We start from the raw sequence: 23,452 nt of genomic DNA, 5'->3' as shown, positions 1-23,452 counted from the left end.
ATATGTAATGTACTGATAATCTGCATAACGACATAAGCTTTTTGTGTAGGTTGCCATAGTGCCAGACTTTCTAAAAGAAAGTCATATGAGGTTAATACCATAATAACAATATTTCATAAACCTGAAATATTGTTACTGATAAATTTGTAGTAACTTCTGGAAACTTATCCTCGGGTATTGTAGTCTCACAAGAAGACTCACGTTTGTATAATGTAATTTATTACCTCACTGATATACAAGTTTTGTTTTGCAATACAAATGCCTTTCTACATATACATCAATTTTCATATTTTTTTATATTGAGAAAGATTTTAATTTAAATAATTTTATTTAATATTGATTATCGAAAAAATTGAATTTCTGATTTATTTTTGATGAATTATTCCAAAGATAGATTGATCTTTGCAAAGAGAAGATTCTCAAAGTTTTTTAAATATACTAATGTCTATAAAGAATCAATCAATAAGAAAATACATGGCAACTTTGTTTCAAAAATCGCTGACTCTACCACCATTCTGCCAGTCTCCCCATTTAGTAGGATTCTTCTCACTATTTGGTATTAGTTCTCCAGTTCTCGAATCAATCTCCACTAATACTAAGTCCACGAACCGTTCTCGCGGTTCTATTTCTATATATCGATCAAAAAGAATCAATATGGAAATTTCAAGTTTTGAACATGGTTTATCTCTTGTGAAAGTTTCTTTATATCATAAAAAAATGGATCTTTTTAGTCTATTAATCACTAATTACATACTTGGTATCGGCTGTAATTTCAGTTTTTCATGGAACTGTTTCATTCGCGGTGACTCTCGGTCGTTCTGTAAGATCTCATTTAAAACTGCTTTCGTTTGTAGAGAAAAGGTACCTAGACACGTTATTATCCGATTTTTACATTCAACAGAAATATAGATGAAGATTATATAAATAGAGATGATTATATTCGCAAAAATCCAATTTGCAAACTTGAAATATTCTGAAGCATCAAACTCGATTCATACTTGTGACAAATCTTTTACAATTTCTTTTCTGCAAATTCTTCAAAATATAGTTTACGCTAATCATTATACAAATATTTTTTAAATACACGACACGACTAACATACCAAAATATTGATAATTGATAATTTTATGTTAATAAAACACTATCGTCAATTTATAATATACAATATATGTAGAGTACAGTTGGCGTTGAACGTTTCGATGCGAGAGATTATAAAATTTTTTAACAAATATCTTTAATTTTATTTCATATTTACTCCAATTTTTTATAATCTAAGTAAACTTGTTCTTGTTGCTTATGCTTATAAATTCTTACATTGTTAGTCTAATTATGTGTCTTTTTAAACTAACTTTAACTAATATTTCAGTAAAAATTTAAACACTGAGTTTGTCAAACTCGCTAATACAAAAGCATTTCTACAAAAAAAAAAGATTCGATTTTTATAACAGAAATGTTGTTGATTTGGCATTAACACAGACAATTTTTAATTGAATTTTAATAATATAACATTGTGTTTTAAAACAAATTATTAATCATATAAATTTGGATCGCTCAATGTTTCGATGTGAGCAATTTTTATAATTTATTAAACAAACAATAAACTAAATAACATTAAAAATCTGTCACACGGCCTTTTCTTTCCCAATCGCCGTAACGAGTCGGTTCTGGTCCGCAGGGACCTCCAACTTCGCCCGTCTCCGGATTTGTATTGTTCGGGAACGGTTTTAGAGGTTCTTTCTCCTGATAAGGATGTTTGCCCTCCTCCATCTCTTCTAATTTCTCTGTTACGTTCAAAGTTTGATTCTCTTAATCTTTTAAATCTTTGTATGAGCATTTTATATAAGTTACGAGTTAATGCGATGACATACCTATAGGAGCGCGTTCGCGCAATTTTTTTCTGAATTCACGCATTCTCGGACTCTCGCTGACTTCATTTGCACTTTTAGACGAGAACAGACGTACGAATCCTTTAAAAAAATTATCTGTCGAAACATTACAAACGTACATTTTATTTATCAATTTACTGCATAAATTGAATCATAAATATTTATTCATTATACCTTTCGGATATAGCTGCAATAGTTGTCGCAAGCTTATTGAAATATATGCATGATTAATTCTTGCCATTTTTTTCTATGATTTCTATACTTTCTTTGAAAATGTGATCAACCACAATACATATATTTGTTTCTTTTTATCTCACTGTTGTCAATCCTTTAAAATTATATAAAAGATTAATTGTGCCTAATTTTTTAATAAAAATTTTAATTTTTTAGCTATTAAAAATAATTTATCTGTCACGTGAAGATATATAAACACATGTCACATTAAATTATACCGTGGGAATTATAATGTATAAAAATGATTTATTTACACGTTGTTTTACATTACAGAGTAACGTTTTATGCCTTGTAACAAATGACGACCATATATATATATATATATATATACCATATACATTAGATTAGACTTTCAAATTAATATCACATCAAAGATTTTTCTTACACGAAATGAGAGAGAAATATCGGTAATTATTTAGAATACGGTCTTCACCTCCGATTTTGATAAAATTAGACTCAATTGATATGGTGCTCAAAATAAAGGAAATCTGGCAAAAAAACGCAGCGGACAACCAAAAAAGTGATCAACTTTAACGCTTAATATCTCGGTTTGTGGAGCAGGCCGCCGCGTTTTTCTGCCAGATATCTTTATTTTGAGTGAAACCTCGTTGATTGAGCCCAATTTTATCAAAATCGGAGACCGTATTCTAAATAATTACCGAAATATCTTATTATTTTTATTTACAAACTTCAAGAAGGTTAATTTGCGAATTTGATACCCTTATAAACCTTTCGAGAAAGATAATTACGTATCTGATTCACGTTAAATTAGGTTAGGCGCATAACGCTTTATTTTCAATGTTTCGACAATACAATACAATCCATTAATAATGTTATGCGATTAATTAAATTAATCAATACAATAATTGATATTGATAATCATATAGTTTCATTTTATCATACAACGTACATTTTTAAATTTTATACTTGATCGTTTATATCACAAGTCTTGCATTTTCACGTGAACTTTCATTTTTCTTTTGTCTGAACATATATATAAGTACCATAACCGTGTTCCAAAACTCTTTGAAAAAACACGGCATTATGCAAAATTTCGCGTATTTCAAAAGTTCATTAAAAAAGTCTTCAAATTTTTACTTTTGCATTCCAAACTATCAAAAATGACTAACAACAATTCTGCGTTCTAAAATTTATCAAAAAAGTTGCTATTAAATATATTTAATATATTTTTACTTTGTGTTAAAAAATTAAAGGTGCAATTTTATGCAGCGAAGCAAAGTTAGGTTTTACCCCCATTCCACCTCAATGCAAAGCACCGTTGAATCATAGGATGCGTTCCGTTTCTCGTATAATGAGCACGATGTATCACTTATCCTTATTATTAACTATACATTAAACAAGGATAAATGATGCATTATGCGCATCATGCAAGAAACGGAATACATAGTCGAAGAATAGGAGAATAATCGATTATGATCGATATAATCGATATATAATCGATCAATTTTTTAGGGCTTAAATTACCTATTGTAGACCGGAACTAAAGCTTTTGTCAACTGCGTTCCAAAACTCATTGGAACAAGTAAAAATTTTTATACATAAGACGTCACAACATCCAACAAATGAATAGCATCGTTACGTCATCAAAACAAATCAGCTGTTTATCTCGGTCGATGTCTGCTTGCGTAGGTTGCTTTAATGTTCCGCGCATCGTTTCTTATAGCCGAATGGAAAACACAAAGAGAAATACGAGGTGGAGTTGACAACTGATTGATCGCTCGCTACGCGCGTCCCAGCGCATTTTTGTATAGGAAACTGTTATGAAATCAGAACAAAGTAAAGCGTATTTAAATTCAAGACTTTTGAATAACAACGTTTAATCGTACAGGGTAATGAGTTTTAGCAAAATTCTTGCAAATTGACAATTTAGAAGTAGAGCATGCCTGAATTCATTTAATTCTGACTTATTTATTGTTATATCAATAATATTGTATTAAATCGCGCGCGTTATTTGTAAGTAGATTCAATATTCATTGAGAAAAGATGGGGCAAACGCTCAGCGAGCCGATAACGAAAAAGAAGTCGGCCTGTTGTCGAGATAGCAACTACCGAGTGGGCAGTTCCTGTATGCAAGGATGGCGCATTAAAATGGAAGATTCACATGTGCACATACTTTCCTTACCCAGTGACCCAGGTACTGCATTCTTCGCTGTCTATGATGGACATGGAGGTAAGTATCAGAATAAAAAGATTCATTTAATAGCAGCATAAACAAAATTTTGAATAACAACATATGTCAATAAACTCGGCATTTACATATTTGTATGTATTTATAGGTGCAGCTATGGCACAGCATGCTGGAAAGCATCTTCATGAATATATAATTAAGAGGAGTGAATATAAGGAGGGTGATATCATAGGAGGTATACAACAAGGCTTTCTAGAATTGGACAAAGCAATGCAGAATAATGCTGCACTTAGAGACGAACATGCTGGCACAACTGTAATCGCGCTTCTCATAAAGAATAACATTTTGTACAGTGTAAGTCATGTTATTTTGGCAGAGTCAATATTCTTTGATGTCTGAATTTCTGACCAGTGGAAAAGCTTTATAGGCTAATGCAGGTGATAGCAGAGCAGTGGCATGTATCAACGGTAGAACGGTGCCTCTCAGTCGAGATCATAAGCCTACATTGAAGGAAGAGCGCAAACGAATCGAAGCAGCTGGCGGTTTTGTTGAATATAAAAGAGTAAACGGTAATCTCGCGCTGTCTCGTGCTCTTGGAGATTTTATATTTAAACGCAACGACCGTAAGCCACCGCAGGAACAGATCGTAACTGGTAAGAAATATCGAATGTGAAATGAATGACTTTTGATTGAACTTTTACATTAAAGTTATAAATCCATAGCATTTCCTGAGGTACAACAATTTACTGTTGATGAGGAATGGGAATTTGTTATTTTGGCATGCGACGGAATTTGGGATGTAATGACCAGTGAAGAGGTAGTTAAATTCGTGAGAACACGTTTAGCACAGACGAAACACGGCGACGGAGAATCGCATCAGAACGTCACGATACATCCCGAGGAAATCTGCGAGGAACTTCTAAATTGTTGCCTGGCACCGGATGCCCTTATGGGTACCGGTTGCGACAACATGACAGTGATACTCGTGTGCTTTCTCCATGGTAAACCATGTTCGCAATTAGTTTTGCGTTGCCAAAACCCACCACCGGATATAGATCTATAATTGTTCTAGATTCTAGTGATATTTTATCATGTTTTATCTAAATTATTGTGGATATTTTACTTTCATCTCGAACATACCCCTGACTTTTGATATAGATATTTGTTGTACGATATATTACGCAATACACATTGACTCTGTTATAAAGTGATAAAGCAAACATATTTATAAAATACATTGTATTTGTATTTTCATTCTCAATGACTCAACTTTTACATTGCACTCTTCGTCGTCACCGGTTCATCGTTCATAAAAATACAATATTCGCGCGCAACATACTCGAAGAATAAGTTACGCGGAAGCTCAATTAGAAGCTTTTATTTACAACTTTGAACAATGGACAAGACCGGGTCCGAATAAGTATTATAACAAGTTTTCATAAAATGCGATAAATTCCATTTAGAGTCCATAACGATCTTGTATAGAAGAGACCGCCGCATTTGCGAGCGAACTGAGTCTCCCGGCAACTTTGTTTACGCCTTGACGCACGCTTTCCCGGACATCGTCAAGATCTACGACACCAGCTCTTCCCGCGGTCAAACGCATCGATAACGAAGAGGTCGGTGAGGTTGATGTCGAGCTTTCGGTGCCGAAATAATCGGCCGACGAAATGCTGGACGAACCCTCGAAACGACGTAAATTATTTTTACGTTCCCACTGAAAATTTAGAAAGATAAATTAAAGGAAAGGCAATAAAATCAAATTTAATTCCGATATATTTTTAGAAAAGTTATAGTCATAAGTTGCGCTTACCGCATTGTCAGAGTTACTGTCTTGAAAATATTGCTCTGAACTGATAGCCTTGGCGCTACCAAACTTTTTCTGAGCTTCTCCTTCGACGGTAGACGAAGCTTTTGTATCATTCTTAGCAAGTATGGTTCGAGTGGAGGGGGCTAATCGTTTCGGAGGTTCTGGTTCTGTCACAACCACAATTTCCTCACTACGTGAGGACGGCGGCTTACTATTAGCGTAAACCGAATAAAATTCGTCTAAGGTAAAGAAAGTATCCGTTTCTCCCGAAAGTACTTCTGTTGATGTTATGACCTTTGACTCCTGCGTTATTGTCTTCATGTCGCCAAGTGCGGAATGAGTTGCACCACTAAAAACATCATGGAAAAAAAAATAAGAAAACTTACGTAAACTTATTCTTTTGTAAATAAGTTATACGAAAGAAGAGAGCAAGAGACCGCGTATTTATTACCTTCGTGCATTAAATCCCATTCCAAGACGTTCCGCCTGAGTGGCTTTTAATGGATCCATATGTTTTGCTCTCTCATTCACTTTCTTGGCCTGCTGACTCAAATTTTCTTTGTATCGCTGAGCCAGACGAGTAGCAAGTTCCTCTTGTTCTTCCTTTGTCACTTCTTTATTCTTTTCTTGCGCCAGTTTATGCGCTTCCGCGACACTTTTCTCCAATTCATCGAAATTTGTTTTAACTCTCTGAGCACCTAAGCTTCCGGTTTTTTTTCCTAACTGTAATTAAAAAAAACTATGGCAATCGTAATACAATTTTATTGCGACCGTTACATTCATCATAAACTTACACCGCCAGGACGTTTAGACTGGCTTGTTCTGCAGCCTATGGTAGGTTTCCTTTCAGATTGCACGTTTGAGATAGGATCAAAAAGTTTTACACAAGGTCCTAAGGAGGCAACTTCTGATGCATTTTTCTCTGTACTATCATTGCTTGGCATTGTATTAGATGTGAGAAATGCTTTTTCTTCCGTTGGAATTATCATTTCGTTCTGATGCGAATCTAAAATTTCATGTTGTTTGAAGAAATCTGGTTCATTTGCTTCTTCCGATACCATTTCTGTACCGCCTTCTTCTAAATGTAACTGTAAGAAGAATAATTATATTTAAATGTAAACGTTCTTAATATATTTGGTCAGTCTTTTTCATTAATACACACTTGCATAATATCATGCCCATCATTATTGGGAATTTAGCTGTTACTTGACTATGATTCAACACTAATGGTCTATAAAGGTGAGAAAATCTTTTCACAACTTTTTTAATCAATAATTTGAAAAAAAAATGCATTTGTGAATACAAAATATCTTTTTGAATGATTAATAGAATATTCAAATAAGTTTGCCCAAATATTTTACAAAATACTATAAACAGATTAAGTACAATGAAAAAAAAGAATAAATAAACATCGAAGAAATCTCGAAGAATACATCTCATAAAAACACATTTTGAAAATATATATGAATTTCAGACAAGGTTTTGAGTTTGTTATATTTGTAAAGTGAATAGCTTTATAAACATCCAAGCGCATATATTTGAACAGTTGTGGATTAACCATTATGGAGAACTGTATTACATGGATATTGAATGAATGATAAGGATACATATACATGAGAGGTAGAAAAAATTTTAGCCAGATGTCACAAGCGAATATTAGCAAAAAAGAGAACTGGTTTTTCAAAACATTTACTTAGCTCACCATTGTTTTATTTTTTAATGTAGGAAGAAAAACCTATAATTATGTTCATAGTTAAGAGGAATCTAACAATATCCTACCAAATATATTTTATGTCCCCTTAATAATCATACCTTTGTACCATAACGGCGCATAGCTTGCACAGATGCCTGGCCTAATTTCTCTCTGTATAGCATAGCAGCACGTGACTTATATTTTTGCTGGGCATCGTTTGTAGTACAATTGTGCTGCACAAAGAATTTTCTCTAGAAAATAATAACAAGACTGAAGTAAAGAAATGACTCATTAATTTACCAACCATTTTGTCAGTAATAGGAATTATTAGTTACAACTCATTGAAACTCACAGCATTGGCATTACCACCCAGTTGCATATTTCTTAATTGTAGCCATGTCCAGTTTGTATCAAGTTGGGTAGATCTGACAAAGGTGAGATGCACTCCCAGACCACGATGTACAGCTGAGCAGTCGATACACAAGAAGACACCGTATGTTACACTGGCCCATGCTGGATTTTTTGCGTTACAATCAAAACATGACTATAAAAAGAAAGAGATGACAGTGATGTTAAATAATTTTAAAATTTTGAACAAAGTGCAGTTTATATCACACAATTTCATTTTTCGTGAAATTATTTTATGAAATATTTGTATATAAATATTTTATATCGAATGCTGTGAAATTGAATGTTGGATCTCGTGTCATCGTGATTCCCGTTTTTGTATGTGCGAGTGGAAGACAGCGAGAGACAGTGAGACATCTTCGCAGAAGTATAGACTGGATTGTGATAACATGACGTTTACAACCCTAGCTCATTTTGTAGATGACAATCATTCTAATTTCTGTTCGCAATCGATCTCGGATCGCGACGTCGTGCTCGCCAACAAACCTTGTTCGTCGGGATAGTCCGTAGCCTCTTGAAAATTTCCTCAATGTCAGCCTTGCTAGGCGCAGAATCTGCCATTTTTGACGTGTCGTCAGCTTGCGTCACGACAGAATTGTAGGACGCGTGGCGAAAGCTAATATGCTACACTCCGGGCGCTGGGGTCACTCAGTGACGACACATTCGAGAGCGGGAAAACGTGACGAACGTAAAAAGAGACGTACGAGGAAAGTATACTATATTGTAAATAACGGAAGCATGAACAATCCACTTCGTGGAAACGCGAATCCGCAATACTCTGGACAACGCGCGTTCCGCTTTACCGACCTACCATAAATGCTTGGATTATCAAACGCGGCCTGTTTCATCGACAGCCCGAGATTTGCGTCCTCACAAATCTGACGCAAAAAAAAAAAAAACCCAAAGCAAAGTTTGAGAGGACCAATGTGAACTTTTTATTTCAGCATCGAGATAATAAATTACGCACGGATTGCGCATGTTACAATCAAACACTGTAATTCCATTTATATTAATTTTATAGAACACGTCAAAACGTTTTTTTATCCACGGATGCATCTGACCGTTGCCCCATGCTCGGGGAATCGCTCACGTTCACCTCTTCTTTCATTTCCACGCTATTCAATCTGGAAGCAGCAAGATTATCACTCTGGTCTGCGACGGACGTGAGTACGCGCGATGGAAAGCCTACTCGTCCTGTTCGAGGCTATAGAGCATTTGAAAGCCAGCATCCAGACTGGGTGGGAATCCCATTTCAGGATCGAGCAACTGCAGTGTTGGGACCTCCCGGTATACGTTACCGAACTCGTCTAGTTCGTCAAATTGTAATTTGCTAGCTGCTTCATCTAGAACCATCCTGGAAAGATAATGTATATTATTTTCGATGGATAATGCGGTGTACTTTCTAAGAAAATCTTGTCAATTGCTTAATGCGATCCAATACTTAGTACTACAAGCATTAAGTTCAAGTTGCCTCTGTCTCTCCATCGTTTCTTCGACTTTCTTCCTCATATTTTCTTCGAACTTCAAGACATATTCCTGATAATAATCGTGTAACGCTGATATACCTCCCACGCCTGTCTCCAGCAACACTCTCTCTACAGCATCCTGATAAGTGCACAAATATATATAACATGTAGACAATCATATAAATGTTCTATTAATAATCGTGTACTTCTCTCTTACAGGAAATCCACAGTCCTTCTGTTCAGTTGCTACTTTTAATAGAAGAGTCATCCGTCTCAGAAAGTGATTCGCAACATCGGTAAGGGTTTCTATAGCTATATCTGATGAACTTTCAAATCCTATGTGAGCTAATAAAGTAGTCACAGTATGCCTTAACAAATTTTGTGCAGTTTGTGGTGTTAAATGTATAGTAGAACTATCTTTAAATGTATTTCTAAAATAATATAATTATGTTATATCTTGATAATTTAAGTTGATGTATGTGATTCAAAAAATACCTGTTTAACTGATAAGGTAGGAAGTGAAACAAATTTCTGGATCGTGTGTCTCTCACATCCTGTGACTCTATGACAGTCATATTTCCAAGCACAGTCCCTTCTTCCTAAAAAGAGATACAGATTAATACGTCATTAAAAGATTTATATCTTTGAGCAATACATAATTAATTTTAATAAATAATTCTATATCAAGAAATTTGTTTAATCTTTTACCATTGTACGTAATTGTTGGTGAAAATTTATGGTGTTTAATACATGTAAATTTCCTGTTGATAATCTACAAAATAATATCGACAGTATGTAATAAGAATATAATTCATCACTTCTTTACATCAATATTATATTATAAAAATCATTCACTGTAAATATTCAGGTTGTTGATCAATTCGGTAATCACAGTCTGTATTATTGGAATCATCAAGTACTTGTCGCCAAACATTTTCGATTAGATCTGGCGTTATTACTTCTTGCTTAAGCATTTCCCGTGCTGGCAACTCTCCCCATAGTCCACCATTACTTACATTTTTATTGGTTTTCATTGTATCTGAAAAATATGCAAAAAAACATTACAAATTATTTTTGTAATTAGTCCAATTATTTATATTTTCGAGCAAGAAATAACTTTCACAGGTATGTTATAATGAAATAAAGTATTAATGGAATCTCTTGATTACAGAAAAGTATAGACAAAAGTAAACAGATACGAACATGTGATATAAAAGTATAAAAAATAGATAAAGTACATATATAATAAGAAACTATAAAAGTAATGTTTTGTTTCCTTGTTTTAAATAAAAATTTAACATTGCCATTGCATGTGTTGAATAATATTAGTTAAAAATTCGTGCTTAATGATGACATTGTGATCACGTGCCATCGTACTGAAGGCAGAAGGCAGTTTATTTGCCAATTTCGAAAGTAATAATCACGATTGCTGCTGAATTTTTCAAAGGATTCTCAAGGAGGAGCTCTCATTTCACCTGACGATCCTAACATTTCACCTGACATTCCTAACAAAAAGTTAGAACGAAATTTCCATACGTCAAATAACGACGACACAATTCATATGATTTCTTTTTCGAGCATGTTCTACTATGTGTTCTACATGTATGTGACAACTTGTCATTACAAGTCACGTCAATATTTACGATGTATTGCCATGTTGGTTTTAACAAAGATAGTTCATTTGATATTACGGGTGCTTCGAAGTATTCGTTTGATTGGTCAATTGATAGAATTCTTTGATTGGTTAATCAAAAGGCCGATTTTCTTTTTAGCTGAACTGTTTACACAGTTTATCTTTCCTCTTCAGAGTTTATTAGAGAAAAAAAGAGAAGTACTTGCAAGGGATGCCAGATCGTGGATGTTCCAGCCACGCTGCAGCACGTGGAGGGGATAGGCTGGCACACACCTAGCGTAAGCGCTCGTTCGCGTATGCTCCGCGCTTCGGCCAGCTTCGAGCGGTAGAGAAGGACAGATTACTATTGCTGCCTTCTTCTTTCTCAATCACGCTCGATTCTTCAATGCTATGATTTTTAGATTTCAACTTGCCCCGGCAGAATTGACGGTGGACGCGCGATGTCGTTATCAATTTACTTTTATGAATCATATACACATTAATAATTATGTTAAAATATACGTACCGCGCGCACACACACACACACACACACACACACACACACACACACACCACAAAAAGTTTATTTTAATATATTATTAATATATATATAGTTGTATAAATGCATATGTTATTATGATAAAATACGATTTTTTGTGCAAATATAGAAATATCCACTCGGATTCGGCATGAAATTGTAGGCCCCATATACTTGTGTAGCACATTGAAATGAATTTCTTATATAAAGTAACAATTTAAAATATTATGAGTCACCGATAGCAAATCTCAGCATTTTTTGCTAAATAATCATACACCTAATATTTTACTTATTTACTTATTGTAAAATATTTCATTTTAATCTTTCCCCAGCAAGCATACTAGCAAATTGGCAAACAAATTCGATTAAATATTGACTACAAATCCATAGCCATCTGTGTCCGCATTAGACTCGGGATTTGTCGACAAAGCCTGTTGACATGCTCTGCCAGCAGATTGGCGGCAAAAACCGAGCAGAGTCTGCTGACATGTTATGCGAACAGATTGGCGGCAAAAATCGAACAGAGTTTGCCCTAACTTCTTTATTGGACGATTACGTCTTGCCTAAAACATATACATAAAAAACGTAAATAATAAATGCATATTTAAATTTTGATTATGATTTCGCTTATATAGGAAGTTTGATAAATTTGCATGCGAGAAACGGACGTCATCTAGCGGCAATTTTCCAATTATTGTGCTTAAATATGCGTAATGATAGGCTCTGCTCGGTTTTTGCTGTCAATCTACTGGCCTAACATGTCGGCAGATTTTGTTTGCTAGCAATCTGCTGACATAGCATGCTTTGTCATATTTTTGAGGAGAGTTTGCTCACATTGTCAGATATTACAGATATTACACTCTGTATGCAATTTGTTGCCTTTTTGCTATTAAAAACGATGGTAATAGGCTTTGTTCGGTTTTTGCTAGCAATTTGCTGGCATAGCATATCAGCAGTGTTACGTCCCGAGATGGCGTAAAACGGTTAATGAATTTGAGAAAAGGAACTTTAGGGAGTTCTACTTTTATGGTGGATACTAAATATAGTTATATTTGGATTTAGAGTTCGCGAAATTACAATTTAAGATTATGATCGCAATAAAGATAAAGATAATTTCCTAGATCAATGTAAACGTAAACAGAAATATTAATAAAGCGTTATATAAAAACAATATTAATAAAGTGGCAATAATAATAATAATAATAATAATAATAATAATAATAATAATAATAATAATAATAGTGTAAATAGAATAATAACAATAATAATAATGTCAATGGAAAATATATCATGAATCATAATGATGAATAAAACAACATTGTGATATAGATCTAATTATATGTGGAATAGAAAAACAAATTAGATAATATCAAATAAGAATGGGGACGGCTAGAAAACATAGTATAAGAGCTTCAAAGGTATACGACAAAAATTATTATTATTATATATAGGTGGATAAAAATATTAGCTATATATAATTTGACATAGGTTTAATACTATATTAATCAAGTAATATAAAAAGGAGATGTCAAATAGTAATAATAATAATAATAATAATAATAATAATAATAATAATAATAATAATAGTAATAATATAATGTAAATTAAAAATATAGTATAGTATTTAAATGTTACTATAAAGAGATACACAAAAGGTGATATAAATTTAACGTGACATGAATTTAATTTATAAAGAAACCAATCAATCAAATAATAATAATAGTAATAGTAATAATAATAATCTAAATAATAATAATAATAGAAATGATTATTTTAGGTGGTTCAAAGTAAATAGTTAAAAGTTTAAAATTTTAGCAAATTCTCTTTCCTTTCCTTTTCCTTCCTTAATAGTTAATATAGTTTTCGTCCTTAATAGTAAAAGATTAGGTGATTTGATTCAGTGGAATGATTCGACGACTGCACTTTCTGGAGGTTCGTTAACGACTGCCGTGTCTGCATCCAAGCCGTACCTCTAGGGTAGGGCCCGATGCAAAGAGGAGGGGCAAACAAAGCACTCCTCGACTGAGCATTTTATTTCATGCTATGGTATATTTACGCGAAAATAGGAAAAGATAAAAGGAAAAGAAAGAAAGAAAAATAAAGCTAAGACCTAATATTTTTTCGGAGATATCGTTAATACTTAATAATAAATCTTATTATTGCAAAATGAGAATTCATTTAATTCGTTTTCGTCAGTTAAATTTTCGTTGCGCAACGAAAGATTCTCCGAGCTAGCCCTTCGTTGGAAAGTTTATATTAGGAATATTTGAGTGCGATAAGCCTGCCCTTTAGTATAAACTAAGAACACTTCTTTGTCTCTTCTACAGTTGCAGCATCGAGAACCGAAGAAGAGGTGATTCGAGAAAAAGAAAATTAAGTTATAAAATTATATTTTCAAATTATATATCCAAATATATATATCCCAAAGAAAACAATAATAATAATAATAATAAAATAAAATTATATCTTATCGCAAGACGAAAGAAAATGAGTTCTCGCTTTACTATTAATTATTTTAATAATAAAAGTTATATAAAAAAAAGAGGAATATATATATAAAATGATAAGACTGTAAAATGATAAAAGTTATATCTTAATATTCAAAATCGCGCATGCGTTAACCTAAGGTACTGCTTGACTGCATCTACGTCATTTCGGATGAACGTCCGCAAGTTTTAATTTTCTGCGGACATTACAGCAGGCTTTGTCCTATTTTTTAGGACAGGGTTTGCTCCCAACGTCAGATATTACAGACTCTGTAATTTGTTGTGCTTTTTTGCCATCAAATATTGGTAGCAGGCTCTGCTCAAAATCTGTTTCTCTAGGTTTTGCTATCGGGGTCATTAATGTTTAAATCTTACTAGAATTATACTAGGTACTAGGTAATATAAATACTAGGTTATAGTAGGTATTAGTATTATACGGGACCTACAATTTTATGCCGAATCCAAACGGCTTAATTGAGAAAGGTTTCCGTGGCAAAGAGATACTCTTGGTAGTTTGCCAGACCGTCGAAGAAGAGACACGAGCGTAGGAAAAACATTCTTCGTTCTACCGGGAATCGAATCCGCTAGCATAGTAGACCAGTGCGCTGCCATACCACGCTCGCTCTCTTATATAAGAAATATTAACAAAAATATGAAAAGGAAAATGAGTAACACGAACAAAAGTTTACACAAGTTATACTATCTCTTGTATATACTAAAAAGTGCATTAAAAAGTCAAATATTACTTAAGTTTTAATAATTACATTTTTTAATCTACGAAATATAAAATTTCAATATTTATGTAAGTGATGAAGGTTACAAGTGAAAAAGATTGTTACTTTAAGAAAAAAATTAGTATTTATTTAAGGAATATAATTCATACACTGAATATTAATTAAGAAATAATAACAATCATATAATTGTTAATATTAGTTAGTATTAGTTAGTATTAGTTATATATTCCGTTCTTTGGTCGAATTCTTTCACTTATAATCTTCATTATTTACATTTATTGTAATTTTATATTCCTAAGATTAAAAAACCGTAACTATAATTTCAAAAAAAAGAATACTTTGAGAATGATTGTAGTCATTATATATATAGATATAGGTGTGTAAAACTGAATTGATTTCTAATTTATACATTTTTTAACTTTATACATTTATACATTTTAATATTTTGACATTAATAAACATGTTATATTATTATGATATAAATTACATTTTTATACGTTAATAAAAAATTATAGTTTGTAAATATAAAAATCCACTTTTGGCCAATATATGCACTTTTTGTTACAAAAGATATTTTTTATATTAAAAAAAAAATGAATCGCGTAACGCGAACAGGAACCGAAGCCGTCTTGGCTGGTAGCACGAAAGCGTCGGAACCACCGGACCTGACTGACACACGATGTTGTAAAATAAAGGAACGCGCGAATCGGACCACGTACGCGTGAATGTGATCCGCGAGACACACGGATCGGCGCATGTGTTGTGCCTGGCGTTGTGACGGTTAAAAAAAAAAAAGAAAAATGTATCAAACTCTCAACAGGGCGTTTTTGCGTCCGAATGCGAACTCCGAAAGTTGAATCTCGGTTGCGCCGCTGGTGAGATACTCGTTTGCAGAGCTGGCCGATCGCCCATGACTTCCCGCATTGAGCGTCTTTTATATTCAAAGTGGAATCGACCGCAACGTTATAAGAATATAATCAATTAAATTAAATACATATTATGAACACAAATTTATTTAAAAACATATAAAAAAAAGAAATAAAGTAAAATATTAATATATTTAAATAATATACATTTGAAGTAACTTTTATGAAATTATGTTTTCAATATATTTTTCTGAGATATTAAGCATCTAGTCTGTTAAATAAATTTTATGATATTATATTTAATCACATAATTTTGATCACAATTCTAATAATCAAAGTAAATCATACATCAATTATTAATCGCTCTTCAAGAAATAAAAAATCAATGAGATATTATTAAAAACTGTCAATCCGGGTAAATTTTCATAATTATTAAAAAAGCATTGGATATAATTGAAGTGTTTCAATATTATTTACTATTGATATAAATTTTTAATTACTGACAAATTTTTCTTAATAATGCGTTAAATTCATGCTTTTTATTATATAATTGTTTTATAAATAAATATATACTTATGATATAATATTTATATATTGCCGCAAAAATTTTTGTATAAAATTCTTTCTTTTACATAAATAAGAAAAACAGCACGTAAACTTAGCATTATTTTTTATCTTTTTTAAAAAGTTTTGATTCTAATGTGATCTAATTATTTTTAATATAAAAGATACTTATAAATAGAAATATATTTAAATGGATTTAAATGGATTATTTCTATATTTGCACAAAAAATCGTATATTTATTGTAATAATATATACATCTATACAACTATATATATATATATATTAATAATATATTAAAATAAACTTTATATGCGTGTGTGTGTGTGTGTGTGTGTGTGTGTGTGTGTGTGTGTGTATACGTATATTTTAACATAATTATTAATGTGTTTTTTAATTAATTTAATAGTTCATAAAAGTAAATTGATAACGACATCGCGCGTCACACCGCCAATTCGGCAATTCTAATGTGATCTTCTAACTCTTTTAAGGAAGGATTTAGAGTTTTCATTAATTCAGCACACATTTTGCACATAGCAATTTCTCCTTTTATAAAGTATTGCCAAATTAGATGAGTTTCAACATTTTCTAGAATTAATTATTATATTTCATTTTATTTAGTTACGTATATTGCTTAAGAATTCAACTAAATCTAATATTTTCTTTTTTAAATAATCGGCAAGTCGAAATCTGAAAATCATAGCATTGAAAAATCGAGTGTGATCGAGAAAGAAGATAACAGCAATATACAAGCAATAGTAATCTGTCCTTTTCTACCTTCTCGAAGCTGATCGAAACGCGGAGCGTACACGGACGAGCGCTTACGCTAGGTGTGCCAGCCTGGTAGGCGCGTTAATTATTTGTGCGGTCTCTATATTGCTCGTGATGAGCTGAACGAGGTATACATTAGTAATTTAATTACGAAATTGCAGACATGAGTCTGCGCTGGCTGCCTTTTATAGTATTATTTATAATATAGATAGATTTAATATAGAGTTTTCGTTGTCAAACTATGTAATTATAGCTTTGGCCAGTCTGGATTAGCGTGTACGCGTCTTGCGAAACACACATTGATGCTTGTTATACCGAATCGACTGATGTATTGTTTTTGTTTGACGCATCTTAGACGCATCTACTAAAAAGATTGATTCTGTTGAGTTTCACGCGCTACAAATGACACTTGTGCTATCTAAACACAAATTTCCGTTTCTTCAGTTTTGTTAAACATAATTCAGACATACTGAACTAGATTGGATATACTTTTGAAATGTGGATGGAATCTCATTACATTACGTATTGGCTGCTATGTCATTCTTTTGTTCAATCGATACTAATTATCAAGAAATATGGCTCTACTATTATGATTTTACTCTTGAGAAGACTTTTGCGTACGTCATGAAAATTCTTACGAAATCTTTATGTTTATTTTGTGTGATGTTGTCTTTTGAGTATTGTTTACCGATTCTTTTGGCCTTGCCGATCTTTCTTTACTTTAATTATCTTGGCTCTGTTTCACGTGAAATCTTTGTGGATTTTCTTGTGAGAAGAAACATATTTGCTCTAATACTGTGACGTTTAATTAAGTTTATTTATTATGATAAACTTTACATGCCTTAGCCTTATTGTAATACCTCTTCTATAATAATTGACATATTTTGAGAATACTTAGAGTTGATTTGCCCGGCGTCTGCCTCCCTCTTTGACAGGGGTAGTGACTATGCCCTTAATTCTGTAATATAAGATACAAATGACCTATTGTAAAGTCAAGTTCTTGTAAATAAATTATTACTATCAGATACACTAACGCCGTATATATTGATTAAGCCTTATATACTTATTAATTAAGCAATACCTGTTAACTAGAAATAGATTATAGTCAGGCCTATTATTCACAAACATTTAAAAATTTAGAATTAATTGCGTATAATATAGTCTATGCAATATTTTTACTCGGAACTTAATACTTAATTTTATGTGTCATACGAGCTACTACAGGATATGTATGATACTCACAAATAAAATGTAATATCCCTCGACGTTATTAAGTTATTCTCTTGTCGTTTCCCTGCTCTTTCTCATGGGGCTGGGATGTTATGCCTGGAAACAATAAAATTGTTGGGAAGCATTTGAGAATAAATAGTCACATTCTAAATTACTTTAACGATTCAGCTTATTTTGCTGTACTTGTATCGGATGGAAAATAGAATAGTTTTGGCGATGAATTTATATTAGAGCAAATAGCTCTTGGACACGTGTAATTATGAGATAGGAGATGTACTCTAATCATGTTGATTCGTATTACTTAAGTCATTAACACATATACATGTACATATAGTTTAATATATTATTCGTAATTGCTTTTAATTTAAATCGTTTGCTAGCGTTATTTTATTTAGTTTGACTGCTTTATTTGTGCTGCAAGGTCTTACTATATTTTCCTTGCGCCTCACCGCTAATACTTTTATTTTATTTTTGTATATATAAGTGTAGCATTTACTTACTTATTTATTTATTTATTTATTTTGTTATATGTCTTTAGTTAGTTTAATTTACTTTATTCAGTGTATTGTTGATTTATTGATCTTTTATTTATATTCATATTATATTCATTTATTTCTTTATTATATTAATGTAGTGCTAAATATTTTCTACATAAGGATATTCTTTTTCATTATACTTTATTTAGAGTTGTTACCTATATTATCACAATGTTTAAAGTCATTTTTTCTTTCTTTTTCTTATACCTCATATTCTTTTCATATTATTTTATTTGTTGTTGTATTATATTATTAACTTTGATTATTATATTATTAACAATGATGTCATTTCACATTATATTATTAACATGATTAGAAGCGTTAGATATTTACTCTGTTGAGTAACAGTGCCTTAATTGGCGGACCTATAAATAGAATACACTATTATTTGTTCTCTTGAACACATACCTCCACCAGTTTCTGTAGTCCTGGCAGATTACTCTCCAGGCACGTTTTTTCGCAGGGACTTGATTTTGAGGTCAGCGTAGGTAGTTTTTTCATCCCTTTCTGTTGGATATTAAGCTCTGGGAACTACTTGAGGTGGTAATCTGCTGCGTATCGAGGGAGTAGCAGAGGAGAATCCTGCCTACAAGTTGAGCTATCCCCTTTCTTATAATATTAGATCTATAAATAGATAATTATATTCTGTTAGTTATACTTTTTGGCTAAATAGCGGCGATGTTGTAATATACAGAAACCAAGATATGATATGATCTGAATTTATCAAGTACTTTAAAAACTATTTACCTGAGTGATTACTTCTCGACGATTGGAACATCGTGATCTTCGTCCTCATTGTGACATCGTGGGATGGAGGATACTCATTACTTGAAGATGCCAAATTTATTATTTATATTTACTGGATGGATACATTGATGACTATGCTGGAACTTCCCACTCCATCATAACAATGGTGGGACAGGAGAGGACTACTCCTGTTAAAAAATCAATTTAAATAAATGGATATGCACAGGAAAACGGATAAATCACCCCCTGCTTCTCGGATGGTAGTGGGGCGGCCTCGTGGGGAGAACCCGCTCTCTGTGCGGTCGTCATCAAATAACGGGACCCCTCCTGCAGTGGGAAAGCAGGAGGGTCGTGGCGCTGGAGGTCGAGTCCCTGCCTCCAGTAGGTCGTCGTTAATTGACGTAGGGCAGGTAGGCATTGAAGCATCTGGTCAGTTGAGTGACCAGACATTTGGCAGAGGTGACTCCTATCCCAAGGAGACCCCTAGCAATACGGAGATGGATCCGGTCAGGTCCCAGATCCTAGAATCGCGAACGTAGATAGATCGCAAGAATATGTTGACTATCCAATGGAAGGTAGTTCCCGTAGCAAAGATAGAGACAGTGGTAACTGGATGCAGCAAGGATCTGGACGGGCAAACCGACGAAGTAATTAGACTGATTGAGTCGGACGACGATGTGAGCTTTGTCTCTTATTCCTATGCAGGAATCCTCTGCATGGAATCCTCTGCTAATTTTGGGGAGAGTCCTGCTTATTCGGCTGGCAGATCCAAGAAAAGAAGGTTGGGCTCCTCTCCTAAAAATAAAGAGAGAGATCGTCTAACTATAGGCCAGAAATTGGAAATTGAGGATAGAAAGAATATGATAAAATTTCTTAGCGTAGCTGATGCCGGAAATCAAGTTGTTGAATGGCTCAGCGAAATGGAGAATTGCAGGAGAAAATCTAGCTCCTTGCAGGGCCCGGTTAGCAAGGTGATGAAGGACAATCTTTGGTCTGCGAAAGGAGCAATCGAGGAAATTGTCTCCAGGAAAGAGGCTAGGAATAAGGAAGCTATACAAGGAGTCCACTATCAGGAGCTCAGAGAGGAAATTAATAAACTCAAAGAGGAAAATAGGATGTTGAGGCAGTCAGTAAAAGTACTCACGGATAAGCTCAATAGCAAGAGGTCCTCGTTTGAAAGTAATCCTGCGGATCGGCCAACATACTCTGCTTGCCAGGCTTCGCTTGGATGAGTGGTCGTCCTTCTGCGGCGGCACGGGAGATACCTAGAACAAAAAATCTTAATTATACTGAGAATGACGGAAGAAATGTTAATAAAGCAGACAGCAGTAGAAATGAAAAATGGAAAGTAGCGAATGAGCTACTTGTTCGTTTTACGGACGCGATGAGGTCGTTGTTGGTTGATGACTCGAGAGCAGCTAGAGATAGGAAGGCAAGTAGATCCAACATCTTGGAAACCCGGCGTGAGAGAACGGATAGACATCTGAGGCCACGTCTGATGCCGTCACTGGCGGATAACACGCCCGCATCATCCTCTGACATAGGAGGAAGAGACTCGGAGAGGTGGGAAGCTCCTAGAAGAAATAAGAGAAGAAGATCAGGCAACGGTATATCGGATGCAGACTTCGGGAGAGGAAACGAGCAAATTGAAAGGGTTAAGGATAACTACCCGGTTCCACAGCGTACTCCTCGTCCTGCGGCTCCCAGGAGAACTAAACCGAAGGCGTTCTCTCCAAACACGGCGGCTGTCTCAATAGTTATGGAGGATGGCGGTCCGTCATATGCCTCTATTCTCGGGAAGGCTAGAGAGAGTATCCCTCACCAGGAGCTCGAGGGCCTGGACACCAGGGTCAGACGTGCCCTCTCGGGTGGAGTTCTTTTAGAACTGAGAGGTGCTGACTCGTCCGACAAAGCTGATGCATTGGTTGAAAAAATGAGAACTGTAATAGATGATCCGAGAGTCAGGATCAACAGGCCGAACAGAAACGCAGATTTAAGATTCACGGGTTTTGATGATTCAGTTACGGCAGACGAGATCAGACAGCAAATTTCTGCGTCTGGCTGCTGTCCCCCGGATAGCGTCAGGGTTGGTCCAATCAGGATCGCCAGAGATGGCCTTGGAATTGTTTGGGTGCAATGCCCTTTGCAGACTGCATTGAAGCTCTGCAGTATGGGCAATATGAAACTGGGATGGGTTAGAGCTGTCAGAGTGGACCTGCTTCCGGCAAGGCCGGTTAGGTATTACAAGTGTTTCGCCAGGGGACACACCAGACATCGTTGTCCCAACAATGTAGACAGATCTGGCTCGTGTTTCATCTGTGGAGATCCGACACATAAATTAAATAAGTATAAGTGTCGCCCGCACTGTCCTGTGTGCAGTGAGAGGGGCCTACCTGACGGACATAGAGCTGGCAGTGAGGAGTGTCCACCGGTGTTACCTGGTCCTCTACATAACCTGAGGGATAGATCGCTCAATGGATCTCAATCACCGCAGAGGAAATCCACCAGTCGGAATAATAGCACGCACGGGAACGACACTTTGAATAATGCGGATGACATGGATATCGAGCATCTAAAATGAGTACTATTCAAGTTAACCTAAACATAAGGTCTACACTGTTAGCCGGGATTAGAGCGGAGCGACTTGCGCAGTTGTTTTGGAGGGAGAAGAAGGGAGGAGCGGAGACCGCAACTCTCTCTCTTCGTGCGAGGAAGGAGTTAAGGAGGGAGGCAGACTGTAGGGCTATCCAAGACTGGAATTGGATAAATTACATGTATGTACGCCTTGCCGAGTTCAGAACTGCCGATCTGGCTTCCGCGGTCTCAGTTCTTTCAATGATTCGTGTTCTCTAGTAACATTGTGTTTTACGAACACACTTGGTGTGTTCGTGAATAGGGAATTGTCTTCTTACTCTAAATAATAGCTTGAGGGTGTGTTTCTAAATACCTTTCTAAAAAGACGTGTGTTTTCATGTAACACAACTCGAATTAGGCCCGATTTGGGTTATTCCCCTCATTGACGAGGGGTGTGTTCTTTCTTGTTCCTCACTCTACTGATTCTCTCCCTTGTTATGGCGGGTGTATGTGTATGTGTTACCGAATGATTGATCAGACGTGAAAGTGAGCATGCTGTGGCTACTAAAAAGTGACGAGCGAGTATGTTGCCCTTTGGGGCCAAGACCAGGGGGAGGGTTCGTGATATGTTGTTCCGTCAACGTTTCAGGACCCTCCCCCGATACGGTCGTTAAAGGTACAGAGGAGGTTTAATGAGTAGGCGAGGCTGGGTGGCTTTTCGTTCGACGTACCACCCACTTGAATCCCACACTCCTCACCTGTCAGAGATCAATCATGTAACTTTACGTGAAATTTTTCATTTTTCATTTTTCACTTTTTACTTTTCATTTTTTACACCTTGACATTTCACGTGAAACTTTTCAGAAAGTGAAATCATGAAACATAGTTTCATAGATTTTATAGCTAATGAAAATTATTTTATTGATACAGTATTATATACATCTTTTAATAACCAATTGTATATGTACTACGTACACTTAATCCTAACGCAGCCCTAATCTTCTCTAATTCCGAAGCATATTTATTAATTCCCTAGATTTCCGCCTTTCCGCCACCAAGGTACATGGCGAAAAAGTCACGTGAAAAATTTCACATTTTCACGTTTGAGAGAGTTATATGATCCCGCAAAATCGTACATGATCGTAAGATC

At 34.6% G+C, this 23,452-nt stretch overlaps 6 protein-coding genes across 22 annotated transcripts; 1 reads left to right on the top strand and 5 right to left on the bottom strand.

Annotated features, from left to right (window-relative positions):
* Positions 1 to 202: 202 nt before the first annotated feature.
* On the bottom strand, positions 203 to 1,068 carry LOC105433761 (uncharacterized). The gene is made up of 3 exons (XM_089070679.1): positions 999 to 1,068; positions 755 to 865; positions 203 to 628 (listed from the first exon to the last, which is right to left on the bottom strand). Exons 1-3 carry the CDS (start codon positions 1,060 to 1,062, stop codon positions 489 to 491), a joined length of 315 nt encoding a protein of 104 aa, XP_088926805.1. The 5' UTR covers positions 1,063 to 1,068; the 3' UTR covers positions 203 to 488.
* Positions 1,069 to 1,217: 149 nt separating this feature from the next.
* LOC105433728 (succinate dehydrogenase assembly factor 4, mitochondrial) lies at positions 1,218 to 3,445 on the bottom strand. 4 transcript variants are annotated; one of them, XM_089070672.1, is made up of 4 exons: positions 3,315 to 3,445; positions 2,061 to 2,214; positions 1,869 to 1,982; positions 1,218 to 1,781 (listed from the first exon to the last, which is right to left on the bottom strand). In XM_089070672.1, the coding sequence occupies exons 2-4, from the start codon at positions 2,125 to 2,127 to the stop codon at positions 1,612 to 1,614; spliced, it is 351 nt and encodes a 116-aa protein (XP_088926798.1). In that variant the 5' UTR covers positions 2,128 to 2,214; positions 3,315 to 3,445; the 3' UTR covers positions 1,218 to 1,611. The 4 variants fall into 4 exon arrangements, with proteins under 4 accessions (XP_088926798.1, XP_011647467.2, XP_011647464.2 ...); XM_011649165.3 differs by lacking the exon at positions 3,315 to 3,445 and adding an exon at positions 3,031 to 3,196 and having other exon boundaries at positions 1,869 to 1,967; XM_011649162.3 differs by lacking the exon at positions 3,315 to 3,445 and adding an exon at positions 3,031 to 3,187.
* Positions 3,446 to 3,720: 275 nt separating this feature from the next.
* On the top strand, positions 3,721 to 5,504 carry LOC105433724 (putative protein phosphatase 2C T23F11.1). The gene is made up of 5 exons (XM_011649153.3): positions 3,721 to 3,970; positions 4,103 to 4,311; positions 4,418 to 4,623; positions 4,697 to 4,922; positions 4,992 to 5,504. The coding sequence occupies exons 2-5, from the start codon at positions 4,125 to 4,127 to the stop codon at positions 5,330 to 5,332; spliced, it is 960 nt and encodes a 319-aa protein (XP_011647455.2). The 5' UTR covers positions 3,721 to 3,970; positions 4,103 to 4,124; the 3' UTR covers positions 5,333 to 5,504.
* ArfGAP3 (ADP-ribosylation factor GTPase activating protein 3) lies at positions 5,492 to 8,953 on the bottom strand. 2 transcript variants are annotated; one of them, XM_011649154.3, is made up of 8 exons: positions 8,667 to 8,953; positions 8,125 to 8,316; positions 7,892 to 8,023; positions 7,782 to 7,814; positions 6,874 to 7,167; positions 6,531 to 6,802; positions 6,083 to 6,428; positions 5,492 to 5,986 (listed from the first exon to the last, which is right to left on the bottom strand). In XM_011649154.3, exons 1-8 carry the CDS (start codon positions 8,739 to 8,741, stop codon positions 5,729 to 5,731), a joined length of 1,602 nt encoding a protein of 533 aa, XP_011647456.2. In that variant the 5' UTR covers positions 8,742 to 8,953; the 3' UTR covers positions 5,492 to 5,728. The 2 variants fall into 2 exon arrangements, with proteins under 2 accessions (XP_011647456.2, XP_088926779.1); XM_089070653.1 differs by lacking the exon at positions 7,782 to 7,814.
* Positions 8,954 to 9,091: 138 nt separating this feature from the next.
* Positions 9,092 to 11,637, bottom strand: LOC105433726 (uncharacterized). 10 transcript variants are annotated; one of them, XM_011649159.3, is made up of 8 exons: positions 11,482 to 11,637; positions 10,502 to 10,685; positions 10,355 to 10,418; positions 10,142 to 10,245; positions 9,864 to 10,077; positions 9,622 to 9,785; positions 9,370 to 9,534; positions 9,092 to 9,304 (listed from the first exon to the last, which is right to left on the bottom strand). In XM_011649159.3, exons 2-8 carry the CDS (start codon positions 10,678 to 10,680, stop codon positions 9,208 to 9,210), a joined length of 987 nt encoding a protein of 328 aa, XP_011647461.2. In that variant the 5' UTR covers positions 10,681 to 10,685; positions 11,482 to 11,637; the 3' UTR covers positions 9,092 to 9,207. The 10 variants fall into 10 exon arrangements, with proteins under 10 accessions (XP_011647461.2, XP_011647463.2, XP_011647459.2 ...); XM_011649161.3 differs by having other exon boundaries at positions 11,486 to 11,636; XM_011649157.3 differs by lacking the exon at positions 11,482 to 11,637 and adding an exon at positions 11,122 to 11,462 and having other exon boundaries at positions 9,652 to 9,785.
* Positions 11,638 to 18,013: 6,376 nt separating this feature from the next.
* On the bottom strand, positions 18,014 to 21,874 carry LOC112552843 (uncharacterized). Of its 4 annotated transcripts, none has more exons than XM_089070674.1 (8): positions 21,733 to 21,874; positions 21,398 to 21,641; positions 21,110 to 21,302; positions 20,873 to 20,993; positions 19,729 to 20,523; positions 19,390 to 19,605; positions 18,458 to 18,541; positions 18,014 to 18,173 (listed from the first exon to the last, which is right to left on the bottom strand). In XM_089070674.1, the coding sequence occupies exons 3-5, from the start codon at positions 21,268 to 21,270 to the stop codon at positions 20,458 to 20,460; spliced, it is 348 nt and encodes a 115-aa protein (XP_088926800.1). In that variant the 5' UTR covers positions 21,271 to 21,302; positions 21,398 to 21,641; positions 21,733 to 21,874; the 3' UTR covers positions 18,014 to 18,173; positions 18,458 to 18,541; positions 19,390 to 19,605; positions 19,729 to 20,457. The 4 variants fall into 4 exon arrangements, with proteins under 4 accessions (XP_088926800.1, XP_088926803.1, XP_088926799.1 ...); XM_089070677.1 differs by having other exon boundaries at positions 21,093 to 21,302; positions 21,398 to 21,668; positions 21,733 to 21,873; XM_089070673.1 differs by having other exon boundaries at positions 21,398 to 21,668; positions 21,733 to 21,873.
* Between the last annotated feature and the right edge of the window lie 1,578 nt (positions 21,875 to 23,452).

Source organism: Pogonomyrmex barbatus, unplaced genomic scaffold (assembly GCF_055798465.1).
Source record: "Pogonomyrmex barbatus isolate J1 unplaced genomic scaffold, ASM5579846v1 scaffold10, whole genome shotgun sequence".
Taxonomy (NCBI): Eukaryota; Metazoa; Arthropoda; class Insecta; order Hymenoptera; family Formicidae; genus Pogonomyrmex; species Pogonomyrmex barbatus.
This window is presented reverse-complemented; position numbering and strand designations above follow the sequence as displayed.

Coding starts and splice junctions, on each gene's coding strand:
- LOC105433761 (XM_089070679.1), bottom strand. CDS start 1,062: ATGATTAGCGTAAACTATATTTTGAAGAATTTGCAGAAAAGAAATTGT. Junction 866..998: donor TTGTAAAAGATTTGTCACAA/GTATGAATCGAG, acceptor TAACGTGTCTAG/GTACCTTTTCTCTACAAACG. Junction 629..754: donor GAAATTACAGCCGATACCAA/GTATGTAATTAG, acceptor ATCGATATATAG/AAATAGAACCGCGAGAACGG.
- LOC105433728 (XM_089070672.1), bottom strand. CDS start 2,127: ATGGCAAGAATTAATCATGCATATATTTCAATAAGCTTGCGACAACTA. Junction 1,983..2,060: donor ATTGCAGCTATATCCGAAAG/GTATAATGAATA, acceptor ATGTTTCGACAG/ATAATTTTTTTAAAGGATTC. Junction 1,782..1,868: donor GCGCGAACGCGCTCCTATAG/GTATGTCATCGC, acceptor TGAACGTAACAG/AGAAATTAGAAGAGATGGAG.
- LOC105433724 (XM_011649153.3), top strand. CDS start 4,125: ATGGGGCAAACGCTCAGCGAGCCGATAACGAAAAAGAAGTCGGCCTGT. Junction 4,624..4,696: donor AGAATAACATTTTGTACAGT/GTAAGTCATGTT, acceptor AAAGCTTTATAG/GCTAATGCAGGTGATAGCAG. Junction 4,923..4,991: donor GCAGGAACAGATCGTAACTG/GTAAGAAATATC, acceptor ATAAATCCATAG/CATTTCCTGAGGTACAACAA.
- ArfGAP3 (XM_011649154.3), bottom strand. CDS start 8,741: ATGGCAGATTCTGCGCCTAGCAAGGCTGACATTGAGGAAATTTTCAAG. Junction 6,803..6,873: donor AGTCTAAACGTCCTGGCGGT/GTAAGTTTATGA, acceptor TTTTAATTACAG/TTAGGAAAAAAAACCGGAAG. Junction 6,429..6,530: donor ATGGGATTTAATGCACGAAG/GTAATAAATACG, acceptor TGATGTTTTTAG/TGGTGCAACTCATTCCGCAC.
- LOC105433726 (XM_011649155.3), bottom strand. CDS start 11,149: ATGTCAGGTGAAATGTTAGGATCGTCAG. Junction 10,078..10,141: donor CTACCTTATCAGTTAAACAG/GTATTTTTTGAA, acceptor ATATTATTTTAG/AAATACATTTAAAGATAGTT. Junction 9,305..9,369: donor TATAGCCTCGAACAGGACGA/GTAGGCTTTCCA, acceptor TGCTGCTTCCAG/ATTGAATAGCGTGGAAATGA.
- LOC112552843 (XM_089070674.1), bottom strand. CDS start 21,270: ATGTCAGAGGATGATGCGGGCGTGTTATCCGCCAGTGACGGCATCAGA. Junction 20,994..21,109: donor ACCAACAACGACCTCATCGC/GTCCGTAAAACG, acceptor TTTTTGTTCTAG/GTATCTCCCGTGCCGCCGCA. Junction 20,524..20,872: donor TCTTGCTATTGAGCTTATCC/GTGAGTACTTTT, acceptor CTTTATTTTTAG/GAGAGGAGCCCAACCTTCTT.